At 34.5% G+C, this 13986-nt stretch overlaps 1 protein-coding gene across 1 annotated transcript; it reads left to right on the forward strand.

Moving 5' to 3' along the window:
* The first annotated feature begins 1600 nt into the window (after nt 1-1600).
* On the forward strand, nt 1601-12079 carry LOC111991848 (probable disease resistance protein At5g66900). Its single transcript, XM_065772308.1, is given in 7 exon segments — nt 1601-2738; nt 7634-8044; nt 8343-8703; nt 9056-9267; nt 9567-10501; nt 10664-10875; nt 10976-12079. Coding segments are annotated over 5 exon segments (2388 nt in total). The 5' UTR covers nt 1601-2170; the 3' UTR covers nt 10403-10501; nt 10664-10875; nt 10976-12079.
* The last annotated feature ends 1907 nt before the right edge of the window (nt 12080-13986 follow it).

The following is a 13986-nucleotide window of genomic DNA, read 5'->3' on the forward strand; positions in this document are numbered from 1 at the left end:
CATTGTGCCAAACTTATTTTCCGCTACAATCTAGTTTGCTTGGTGATTTGATTGTGTCATAATTAAATTTGCATGTAATTTGGACTAATTAATTAACTTAGGTAAATAGTTAATTAAATTCCCACGTAATTTGGACTAATTAATCAATTTGCAAGTAATTCTCACATGGCCTTACAGCCCCAGTGGAGAGTACACATTTAAGTCAGGGTACCAGTTTTTGTAGCTAGAGTTTCACAATAGCCAACTAGGTCAATCTGATATTGCACAACTGAAACCTTTGTGGCAAGCAATTTGGAGTTTAATCGTTCCGTGTAAGGTAAAAAAATTTGGTTTGGAGAGCAACCAAAAATTCTTTACCTATGAAGAAGAATCTGGTTAAGCGACAGATTATCATTAGAGACAATTGTGAACTCAGCCATGATCATCAAGAAGACGTGAGGCATGCACTATACCTTTGTCCAAAACTAGATGAGCTTTGGTATAAAGTCCCCATATGGAATCATAGTAGTTTAAAGCAAGTTTCAAACTTCGTTGATCTATTAGGGTTTATTTTTGCAGAAAATAGAGACCCAACTTTGTTCTCAATGGTGATTTGGACGCTACGAAACCATCAGAATAATCTCCGACTTGGAAAAGTTATTGGTACTCTGGATCAGTTATTAAGTTAGGCAAGAGACAAATTGCATGAGTTTGCTCTCCACAAGACCTCCACGATTACACCAGTGGGGCGACAACCTACAAGCTAGCAACCTCCAGAAAACTCTCAGTACAAAATTAACTTTGACAACACTCTTTTTCAATCATAAAATTGTGCTGGTATTGGAGTGATAATTAGGAATGAGTTTGTTAGGTTATGGTCTCTCTATCCCAACGCATCCCCCTACCTTTTACAGCTATCGAAGTCGAAGCTTTGGCAGCACGATAGGCTCTTTAACTGGCTATGGAAACAAGTTTTGACCAAGTTATCTTGGAAGGTGACTCATAGATCCTGATCGAGTCCAAATCTTCTATTCCACTATTCCTATTCTACTATATACTCTACAAATAAAAACATGTCATATGTCCATCTATTTTATCAAATGTTAAATTTATGCCTTCTAAATTTAGCATTTAATAAAATAGATGGACATGTAGCATGTTCTTATTTGTGGAGTATATAATAGAGTAGAAAGAGTAAGACAGAAAATTTGGAGTCATCCTTATCACAGCACTCAAGGATGACTCTTACTCATTATCGCACTTCGACCACATCGCAAAAAATATTCAGTACATTGCCTCTTATTTTTCAATGTTAAATTATTCTCATGTATGTAAACATTATAATATTGTACATGAGCAATTTTCACACCCAATTCCAAGTTTGAATGGAAAATGTACCATTAAACATCATCAAAACAGGCTGGTTTTAGCGTGACTCAATCTATAACTTAACAATAATAATTTTTTATTTGTAATTCGCTAAGGTTTGTAAGTCTTTTCCTTTTTTAATCCAACTTGCATTTTGGGCTATAAAGTTTGAAAACCGGATGTGAAAGCAATGCCATGAATTCTGATTCCTGTTTCTTTTCCGGCTCTAATAAAGGGGTCAAGTCCATGCCGTGCGTAATAATAATAATAATAAAAGTCTGTCCCTGCCGTGCTCTAAAAGTAAGTCTTCTGAGAAAAAAAAGAGAGTAAAGTCTAGTATATGGTTTACCCCGGCATATATGCCGGGTACAACATATATTTTTTTCGCTAAATTAGGGTCCGAAACTTCCAGTCATAAAGATGCGCAATTGCGGAGAAAAGGTATATGTTGATTCTTTTATTATCGTGTTTTACCCTCCCCCGAGAGAACCGTATTTTGGTTACCGTCTTTTCTTTATTAGAAGAAACTAAGCAGAAATTGAAGTGTTCCGTGTTTACACGTTTCGCAGTTGTATATAAGTGTTACTTCAGCTTCGTAATTTTCAGGTATCGCTGCTAATTTAAGTCGTACCGTGTTGCAGTTTTTCATTCATTTGAAAGCAGATCTACAACATATCCTTAAACAAAATTATAATAAAGTTTCGATTTTTTGGGCGTTGTTGGGTAGAGGGAAGTCTTTTTTAACTTGTTTCTAAATTGGGTTTCGAAATCCTATATTGGATTTATTTGGTTTATTTGGCGATCGAAGCGAAGTTTAAGATTTATGGCAGTAAAATTAGTTATTGAAGTTGAGGCATTTGGAGGCGCAGTTAAGAAAGAGGTCAATCTTAAACGCCTCGGATCCGGACTAAATCGTTTATTGCTTTTGTTCAACGATGATACAAAGCGATTAGATCTCCCAAAAAAGAATACAAAGCGCTCGATAGAAGACGTGAAAAAGGGTGAGAAGCAAGTTCGCAAGTGCTCGAAAAGCCGGTGGTGGAGCTGCTGTTTTAGAGTCTGTTGCCCCACCGAACTTTGCGAGTCGGACGAGGATATCGCAAGGTCCTGTGAGGATGATACGGAAGCAAATAGCATAAGGAATCATGGGACCGAGATTTCGGTAAACTTGAATATTATTCAAGAAGAAAAGGATTCGAACTGGGATAGACCAAGGGCATTTTGTGCGGTTCGTAGACCCCCGATTTTTACAGTGGGGTTTGATATGCCAATGAAGGAGTTGAAGACACTGCTGTTGAAAGATGAGGTGCATCAGCTTCTATTGACTGCTCCTGCTGGAAGTGGGAAGACCACATTGGTCCAAATGCTCTGTCAGGATGAGAAAATCAAAGGTACTACTTCCATCTCTTTAATTTGTTTGGGGTCCAAGACCATAAATTAGTTATTTATTTAAAATCAAGTATAAATATAAAATATGTTCTTCCTGCTATTTGATATGTAGGATGTAGCATTATTATTAGTAAAGTTTCTATATTTAGGTCTTGCTAGCATTTACTTTTTGATTGATAATATCACTAATTCAAGATTTTCTTCTAATATTATGTGTTTTAAGTAGGATATTATCAATATTAATTTTAAAACATTTTCTTTTTTGTAGAAACAATTGTAACATGTTTTGTTAATAAAATTTTATAACAGATAAACGTATTTAGATATTATTTATAGCCTATTTATATAATCAAAGGACAAAATTTAGGTAAGGTAGTTAGGTGTTGTTGCCTAGACTCTCCTCTAAAAATTCAGCCATGTGGCTTTTTCTTATAAGATAGAAGTGTATTTTTAGTTAAGTACTGTCACATGGCTGAATCTTAAGAAGGTGAACCTAAGGAATAACATCTAAGTACTGTATTTAAGTTTTGCCCTAATTAGAATAGTTATAGTATTACATATTATAACTTCATTACGATTGTTTTCATTGTTATCTTTTTGTTATAGCATTTCATTATCTTCTAAGAACTTTTTATGAATTTCTTTATTAATATATCCTATTTGAGATTTAGGTAATTTGAACCCATCTCTCTCTATATATATATATATATATAATTGGCAAACATTTTAGGTAATTCTATTGTTTGAAAGTATTTATATTGCTAGTGTCTGAAACTCTGAATCCTTCATAGTATAAGTAAAGTGTCAAGTAGTAGGCTAGTAGCAAAAACAAAATTTATAAAAAAATAAAAAATAAACTTCATTGTTCATTGTTCATTGTTCAATTCTAAAATGAAACTATTCTTGAATATTGTGTGTTTGGCTATAATTGGAATGAATAGGATTGCATTTACAGATGAAAATTAAAATTTACAAGTGAATTGAAATACAGTTAAAATAATTTTTTTTTTTAATATTATGTCTCATTAGCTAAGTTGTGTTGCGCCTTTAGTCTAAGCCAGTAAGGCATTTTTTGCTTATTTTGGCCCATGTTCTCAAGCCTTTACAACGCTTTCATATACACACCCCCAAAAAAAAAACACAGAGAGAGAGAGAGAGAGAGAGATTACGTTGTAGCTCTTCTTCCTACTTCTACCATGCCCATTGAAATATATTAAAGCAAGTGTCTCAAAAGTGTTTAGAGTATTTTTTTTCACAAATTTTTTGGAATATTTTATTATGATAAAGTTGGATTTGTAGAGCTCTTAAAGAAGCAACTATTTATCCAAGTTTGTTGTGTAACTCAATTTGTGTGATAAAACTTGGAAAGCACGGACACGGCATTTGGGCTGCCCGTGCCTGTGTTTGACATGTATAGGACATGGGAAACGCGTTAGACACGGCTGCATGTGTGTCCTAACCATTTAAAAATAATAATAAAAATAAAATAACAGAACAGCGGGACGCAACATGTGCCCAAAAAAAGAAGAAGCTGAAACCAACTATCTCTCATGCCAATCTTCTCTCCACCGATCTTTTTCTTCTTCTTCTTTTTCCTCTCACACTGATCTTCTTCCTCCCAAGCCGATCTCGTCTTCTTCAGCTCTTAAATCTATAATCTATTTTGCTTTTATAATTTTACCCCTTTTCCCTTTTTGTCTATGTGTGCTTTTTATTGCTTTATCTATCTCACAGTGTCACACGTGAAGAGCTCTTTTATATCGAGCCACCCACTTGAACAAAAGATGTGTAAATAGGTGCTTCTTTTCAAATTTTTGTGTTTTATGAGTTAAAGTCCACCATCTATCAAGCCAGGTAGTCAACTTTTTAAAATTCTTTTTTTCATTATCTAGGTAGATAGTAGACACATGTATATATTATCAACGGCTAGGCTAAAAATACACTTCTAAAAGAATTTTTAACAATTGTTTAAAAACAAATAATATTTTTGTTATAAAACAAATTTTATAAGCTTTGAAATATATATATATATATATATGTATGTATGTATGTATGTGTGTGTGTACATGCTGTAATCGTGTCCTAATTTTTCAAAAATTATCTTGTTTGCTGTGTCATACTCGTGCCTGTGCTTCTTAGCTCATAACTACAAATTGGTTGATTTGGAAACTGATATTGGAAGACCTCCTTTATTGTAAGGATTTGTATGGGCCCGCTGGGGGTGATGAAACTAAGCCAAAATATATGGATGATAAAACTTTAAAAAGTTGCATCAAAAGTCCATTTGGAAACATTAGGCACTGGTTGGATGATAGTGTAATCCATCATTTTTCTAATGAAACCGATGCTCATGAGTTATGGAAGAAGTAGGGAACGTGGCTTTCTTGATTAGGAAGCTTGCTAATATGAATTTTATAGAGGATTACCACAACCCAACCACTTGAATGAATTTTAAAGTGATTGTGAATTAGTTGTCTACAATGAAGATGGTCCTTGCAGTTGCAATCTTTATTGCTTTTAAGTTCATTGCCAAATAGTTGGGACACCTTAGTTGATACATTGAGTAACTCTGCTCCTAAAGGTGTATTGTCCATGAGTGAAGTTACGAGTAGTTTGGTCAATGAAGAAACAAGAAGGAAGTCAACTAGTACAGAAAATGCACAAGCTCTTGTTACATAGAACATGGGTTAAAGCAAGAGTAGTGAACATAAGGATAATGGCAAATCCATGGGAAGATCTCTGACAAAAGGGAAATCTGAGAAATGCAAATGATTTCATTGTGGTAAAGAATGCCATTTGAAAATGAATTATTGAGCATGGAAAAGATAACAAAAGGAGGTAAATAATTAAAGGAAAGATTATGACAATAATATAACGGCTACTTGCTCAGGTGTACAAGTAATGGTTCTTTCTTGGGGGAAGGATATGTGCTTGCATGTTGGGGAGGAAATTGAGTGGTTTGTTCTGCTTCTGTCCATTATACTCCTAACAAGGAGTTCTACACTTCGTACATGGCTAGAGACTTTGGTTTTGTGAAAATGGGCAACAAAAGTTATTCGAAAATTGTGAGAAGTGGTGATGTTTGCATCTAAACTAATGTCGGGTATACATTGACTTTGAAGGATGTGCGACACGTTCGAATTGTGTCTTCATCTTTTTCATAACCACATTGGGATTATGACAATTACTTTAGTAATGGAAGATGTAAACTTAACTAGGGGTCACTTATGGTGGCTAAAGGCAATCTTTGTTGCACTTTTTACAAGACACATGTGAAGGTGTGTAGAGGTGTATATGTTGTGAAAGAACAAATCAAAATGGAGGTACAAAAGGTTGACTCACATCAACGATAACAGGTTTCAAATTTTAGCAAAGAAGTCTCTTATTCCCTTTTTCAAAGGTAAAATGCTAAACCCTTGTAATCATTGTTTTTTTGATAAACAACATAATATTTCTTTTGCCATATCCTCAAAAAAGAAATCTAATCCTTTTGGATTAGTCACTCTGATGTTTGTGGTCCTATTGAGGTGGAGTCTTTGGGTGGCAATAGATATTTTGTCACATTTATTGATGCATGATGCATCAAGGAAGATGTGGGGAATTTGTTGAACATAAAAGATCAAGTGTTTCAACCATTTCAACAATTTCATTCTATGGTTAATTAGAGAGGCAGAGAAGCAATTGAACTGTCTCTGTACCAATGGGTGAGAGTACACATCAAAAGCATTCAAAGGCTGTTGTTCAGGACATGGCATAAGGGATGCTAAGTCAATTTATGGCATGGTTTCAAACCTGAACTGTTCAAAGCACCGAAAAATGTGGAAGTTTAAGGTTTTTAAGCTTGGACTAAGGTTTAACCGAGGTTGAAACTTGAAGTTGTCATAATTAATTTAGTAATTAATTAAAATACAAATAAAGGTATATTAATTTGTAAATATTAGCAAAATTGACTAAAAATATCTATAAAAAAATTGAAACAAACTTTCAAATAAATTTTCATAATATTGTAAGGTTAATAAAAAATAGTACGACATAAATAAGCATGAAAAAGAATTGAATAATTAAATCACAAGTAAATTTATAAAAAAAGAAAAAAATGGTAATATTTAATAAATTGAGAGAGGGGTGATATGATAAGTCGAAAAACTATAAATTATGTAAACCCTATAGTGGATTGTTGGAGCTCGTGTGGATGTAGGCTTCATTTCAAACTGTGTATGCCTTTTATGTGTTTGATAATTTGTCTCTTAGAATAGATATTGCATATCTTTTTAGTTTAGCATTGTTATTTGCTGTGGCTAACAACTATTACCTTTATGTTGGTAAATACACACTTGGTTGACCATTGAGGGAGACTTTGGTCCCACCAAGAAGTGGTTAGTTTTTCCTAAATATATGTGGCCATGGCAAATCATGTTCATTCAATTATTTTGGCCCTTTTAACACTTGAAGCAGTGTTTTTGGCATATTTCATATTTTGGAATTATTTCCTTAGAAAAGTAGTAAAAGAAAAGAGGTAAAACAACAATAATCAAGCCTCATTCCCAAATTTTGGTGGTTCAGCTATGAATTGTCAACAAACTATCTATGATCGACCACTTGTATTCTTTTCGATCATTCTATTATGTCCAAAGTCATATTCTCTATCACCTCCTTAATTAATATGTCATTTTAGGAGATGATTGAAAAAAGAAAAGCAATTCTCATTACTCTAATTGTGGCATTTCTCAGATCTTTTTTTTCTCGTTGGCTCACTTCTCACCCTTTCCCTTGATTGGGCTTGGGAATTTTGTTCATGACTTAGCCATTATGTGAGTTTATTTTTTAATGTAATTTTACGAGACATGAAATGTGCCTCCAAGGCTGTTTTCTAACTACATTGTTTTTGGATATACAGGCATGTTTGCGAACAATATTCTCTTTGTCAACGTTTCTAAAACTCCCAATGTGAAGGTCATTGTACAAAACCTATTTAGTTATAAGGGTTATCAGCCTAAGTATCAAATTCAAAGTGAAGAAGATGCAATCTGCCAGCTACCACAAATGTTGAGTCATATTGGACCTAATCCTATATTGTTGATCCTGGATGATGTCTGGCTTGGATCAGAATTCCTTTTTGAAAAGTTTAAGTTTAATATTCCAAACTACAAGATTTTGGTTACTTCAAGAACTGCATTTCCAAGATTTAAACATACATATAACTTGAAACAACTAAATGATGTGGATGCAATGACTCTTTTTTGTCACTCAGCATTCCTACAAGATGAGAGCTCTTATATTCCAGAAGAAGATATCAAAAAGGTACTTGGTGAATCTGTGATATATATATCAGAAAATATACATTTTTTCATGGGTACATACATAATACCAGATGTACTTTACCAAAATCATTATTCCTACTTATACATACTTTTAAGCTTGCTTGTTTTGTTTCCAATAACCCAACTTTCCAAAATGAGACTGCAAAAAAGGGGAAAATTTTGTCACACACTCTGTTTTCATATTTCTGAATAATTAATGTCGTTTAGATAATTTAAATCTTGGAAAAAATTACCCTCGTTGAATTTTGAACAGTAATTGAGTTTATTTGGTTCCTTGCATTGCAGATAGTAAGAGGTTGTGGGGGTTTCCATTGGTCCTTAAAATGATTGGTGGCTCACTGTGTGGGCAACATGCAGTTGTATGGCACAGTAGACTTTTGAAATGGTCTGATGGTCATTTTTTTTTCAATTCTGATACTGAGTTGCTTCCTCATCTTCAAAAAAGCCTAGAATTTCCAGATGACAAGATCATTATCAAAGAGTGCTTCATGGACCTTGGTTCATTTAATGCAGAACAAAGGATCTCTGCTGCTATCCTTATTGATATGTGGGCAGAATTATATGAACTAGATGAAGATGGCATCCATGCGATTGCCAATTTGCAAGAACTCACCATTCGAAATCTAGCTAACCTTGAGATGACAAGGTACGCTAGCTATTTATGACCCTTTATGGCTTAATTAACTTTTGATGGCAATTGATAATTTGTTATTATAGTTTATTTGACCTGTCCGCGCTAAATTTGGACTTTTTATTTCATTGATGTGAAATGTGATTACAACAAAGAGCTAGAAAGAAAGAAACTTATACCAAACTAGAAACAATAAGAGATGTCAATTACTCTGCCCAGGAAAAGAGAGGGATTTTAACTTTTTTTAGTCTATAACTTCCTGTAATTATATTCTTAATTTTGTTGGATATATGTGTGTGTGTGTGTGTGTGAAAAGTTATTTTTTTTAAAAATATTTTTCTAAGCTTCTAATTTGCCCATTCACCAGGAAAGGTGCAAGTGAGGTCAAGAGCTATTACAATGAAGACTTTGTCATGCAACATAATATTCTTAGAGAGCTTGCTCTGCATCAAAGTAGCCAGGAGCCCATAGGACAAAGGAAAAGACTGATTATGAACATAAGTGGAACCAATCTCCCAAAGTGGTGGATGGAACAGAAACAACAACCCATCAATGCACGCTTATTATCCATCTCAACTGGTCGGCACATTTTCTCTCTCCCAAATACACACACATACACATTATGTAACCTACATAANTTTTTTTTTTTTTTTTTTTTTCCTTTAGAAGAAACAATAAATGTTGATTTCATGGTTAGGAGTTAAAAATCTTTTAGCTTTTATTAATGTTAGATATACTTTGTTATATGTAAGAAAGTAGCATTTGTTAAATAATATTACAAACATATTTTGTGTGTGTAGATTTTTCTTTGGATTTATTTTATATTTAGCTTGACCTCCCTGAAGAATTTTTTGTTGTATACAATGTATTTTTTGCAGATGAATCATTCTTGGGGAGTTGGTGCAACATTCAAGCACCTAAAGTTGAGGTTTTAGTTCTAAATTTTCAAACAAAGAATTACACCTTACCTGAATTTGTGGAGAAAGCAAATGAACTCAAGGTTTTGATAGTCAGTAATTGTGGTTTCTTTCATGCTGAAATAAAAAATTTTCAACTGCTCTGGTCTCTACCCAATTTAAAGAGAATTAGGTTGGAGAAGATTTCAATTTCTTCCCTTTGCAAGACCCTTGTACCATTGAAGAGTTTAAGAAAAATATCATTATTTATGTGCAATATTGGTACCGCTTTTGAGAATTGTACTATCCAGGGTTCATATGCATTGCCAAATCTAAAAGAGATAAACATTGACTATTGCAATGATCTAGTAGAACTACCTGTTGGGTTGTGTGACATTGTCCACCTAAAAAAACTCTACATCACCAACTGTCATAAGTTGTCTACACTGCCTAAAGGTATTGGAAAGCTGGTGAATTTAGAAGTGCTAAGGATTAGGTCTTGTATTGATTTGTCAGAGTTGCCAGAGTCAATTAGAAGCCTCCATAAGTTAAGCATTCTTGACATATCTGATTGCCTAAACATTAGCAAATTGCCAAAATACATTGGTGAGCTATGTAATTTAAAAGTGCTTAACATGAAAGGGTGCTTGAGATTATGTAATCCATTGCCGGAATCAACAATAGATCTTAACTAATTAATGATTGTGGTATGTGACGAAGAGAGGGCCAAGTTATGGGAGCCTATCAAAGACGTCCTCACCAAGCTTAACATTGAGGTGGCTAAGAAAGATATCAACTTGAATTGGCTTCTCAAGTAGCACTTTCAGAACCTTCTGTTGTGTCTGTGGAGTCTCTAGCAGCAAGAAGAGCAGTGCAGTTTACCATTGAAACGAGCTTTCACTTGTCCTCTTTCAAAGGTAATTCAAAGCTTGTTATCAACTCTCTTAGGCGTGGAGATGTGTTTCACTCTTCAGTTGGTCATATTTTAAAAGACACGTTGTCTTATGTTAGCTCTTTACAAAGTTATACTCTAAAAATTTTGAATACATCCTAAGCTTCTAAGTTTTCCCATTCACTAGAAAAGATGCAAGTGAGGTGCACAAATATTACAATGATGACTTTGTCACACAACATGATGTTCTTAGATCGTTTGCTTTGCATCAGAGCAGCCAGGAGCTTATAGGACAGAGACAAAGACCGATTATGAACATAAGTGAAAACGATCTACCAAGGTGGTGGAGAGAACAAAAACATCAACTCATTAATGCTCGCTTATTATCTATTTCAACTGGTATGCACATTTTCTCTCTAACAAAGACATATATACACATACACTATGTAAACAACAAAATATTGATTGCCTATCACACTGTGTACAATTCTTTTTGCAGATGAATCGTTCTCTTGGAGTTGGTGCAACTTTCAAGCTCCCAAAGTTGAGATTTTAGTTCTGAATTTTCAGACAAAGAATTACACCTTACCTGAGTTTGTGGATAAAATGGATGAACTCAAGGTTTTGATAGTCACTAATTATGGTTTCTTTCATGCTGAGCTAAGCAATTTTCAACTTTTGGGGTCTCTACACAATTTAAAGAGAATCAGATTAGCAAAAGTTTCAATTTCTTCCGTTAGCAAGACCCTTGTTCCGTTGAAGAGTTTGAAGAAAATATCCTTGTTTGTGTAATATTGGTAAGGCTTTTGAGAATTGTACTGTCCAGGTTTCAAATGCATTGCCAAATTTGATGGAGATAAACATTGATTATTGCAATGATCTAAAGGAATTGCCTATTGGGCTAGTGATATTGTCCATCCCAAAAAACTCAGCATCATCAATTGTCATAAGTTGTTTGCAATGCCAGAAGAAATTGGAAAGCTAGTAAATTTAGAAGTGCTAAGGTTTAGGTCTTGTACTGATTTGTCAGAGTTGCCAGGATCAATCGAAAGCGTTGATAAGTTAACCATTCTTAACATATCTGACTGCCTAAGCATTAGCAAGTTGCCAAAACACATTGGTGAGTTGTGTAATTTATAAGTGCTCAACATGAAAGGGAGCTTGAGATTGCGTAATCATTTCCAGAATCAATAATGAATCTTAAGCAGTTAAAGCTTGAGGTATGTGATGATGAGAGGGCCAAGTTATGGGAGCCTATTAAGGAATTTCTCACCAAGCTTGAAGTAAAGGTGGCTGAAAAAGATATCAACTTAAATTGACTTCTTGATGTAGATGAGACAGCACAGACTTCCCTTTAATAGAGAGACTGTCATAAGTCAACACACGAAAAATCCAAGAAGTAGAAAGGCATGAGTATAAATCATCAGCGACAGTGACAGAATTGCATGAAAATTGGTGACATTAAGGGAAACGACACTAGGTGCAAAGCTGCTTTTCGAGCAATTTCTTTTGTTTAGCCCTTGAAATCTATGTTTTTGCCATTTTTAGTTTCTTTTTTTCCGTTATAACTTTTAATTTAAATGACAGAATAAGATTTTGTTTATTTTGGGATGTCTCTTAGATATGGTAGTTTTAAATTTTGCAATTATCTTAATTTTGTCATTTTTGGTCAAATTTACTATTTTGCTACCTAATTTCATGATTAGTGTAAATTAGGGTTCTGTGGGAGTTTTACTAGCAACATTAGGTTTTTTAATTTTTAATTTTACTATTTAAACATATTATAGCCTCTAAGAGCATTTACATCAATTTCCTCAATCTATTATCCAAATATATCCCAAAAAAATCTATTTTCTCCCTCAAATCACTATCCTTCTTTTCTAGAACTAAAAGAGAGGGGGGGGGGGGGGGGGGGGGGGGGAAGAGGACCCTAAGCTAAACAGCCACCTACATTTCCAGTGCACTTTCTAAGTTCATATCCCCCTTGCCAAGATCATCTAGATCATGGAATTTGGTCTAGGAAAGGGGAATCTGCTTGTCAATGACTACCTTCAAGAACAGCCACAACCTTCACCATCACTCCCACATCCCAAATTTAAAAATCTCCCAAAGTATAAGCTTGGACTTCAAAATTTCCCAACTAGAGCTGTTTTTGTTAATCACCACCAACAGTACCATCATAGGTAGTGGACGATGGCAGAGTAATAGCAGCGAACACAACACAACCACTTGACCCATATGCCAAGCCTAGCCAAAAATCCGAACCCATAAAGGAGGAGCTTAGCTGTGGAGGTTTGATTTGAAGTAAGAGAGAGAGAGAGAGAGAGAGAAGACAAGGGACGGATGAGAGAGAGAGAGAGAGAGAGAGAGAGAGAGAGAGTTGAAAACAGAAAAATATATTTTTGGCTTTTGGCGAGAAATATCAAAATAGTTACACTGATGGAATGCTCTAAGGCATTCATTGTCTAGATTAATAAAAATACAAACATTTTGTCCTCTCTTTTCTAGTGGATTCTAAACTTTATCACATTGTGAATTCAAAATTAATTTCTTGAAGCAAACATGTTTGCTTCTTGTGGTTTACGCACCATATCTGATATCACTTCCCAAATAATGATATTAGAGAATTGTTTCTTCTTGGAAATTATTGTAGGTTTGAGTATGTTAAGTCAAATGGAAGTACAAAAAAATCAAGGTCAATGACAATGCCAATAGTAGGTGCTAGTCAAGATTGTCTCAGAAGAAGCATTAATGATTGCTCTTCATGAGAATGCTCTTCATGAGAGAAGTAAGTATGCACAAATTGTCAAGGTGTTTGAGAATGCATACAAGTTCCCACTGAGAATAATCAATATTCAATATATATATAAAAGCAGAGAGCTCACGCGAGAGAGCATGAGGTTCCGCCATATGGTGGTCCTTTTAAAGAGTTTACTTCCTCCACATCTCTCTTATTTTCATGTCTTTTAGCATACCCAAACAGCTTCCTTAGGGTAGTTTTCCTTTCGATTTGATCTTCTACCTCAATAAGTGTCATGTGGTCATTTCTTTCTCTCTCATTTAAAAGGGTGAATATCCTTATCTTAAAAGGAATTACAATTCTTTTCATTTACCCGGCCTTGGTTCGTATTAGATTTAGGCTTTTCGTCTCCATCCTCACATGTGACTCTTACACTGCCTAACTCCTATTCTCATTCTTCTTCTATTAAGTACTAGAACTAGAATACAAATGTAAAAGCATTAACCAAACACTAAACCCACTTTCACGTCCACGGGGATAGCCAGATCCTTTTTCTTTTTCTTCTTTATTTTGGGCCTAGCCCATTTTTGGCAATTCGCTATTCACTGACGAAGAAAAAGAAACAATGTGGTCTGTGGGTATGTTTTGTATGCAATGCAAATAAGGAGCTTCCATGTACAGTCAACTCAACGGTGTCAGTTAGTCAATCTGCGATAAGTAGTTTACTTTATATATTTTGTATTTTCTGTTCCGTTTACTTATTATCAGCA

The sequence above is a fragment of the Quercus suber genome, unplaced genomic scaffold (assembly GCF_002906115.3).
Source record: "Quercus suber isolate HL8 unplaced genomic scaffold, Cork oak 2.0 scaffold_5, whole genome shotgun sequence".
Lineage (NCBI taxonomy): Eukaryota > Viridiplantae > Streptophyta > Magnoliopsida > Fagales > Fagaceae > Quercus > Quercus suber.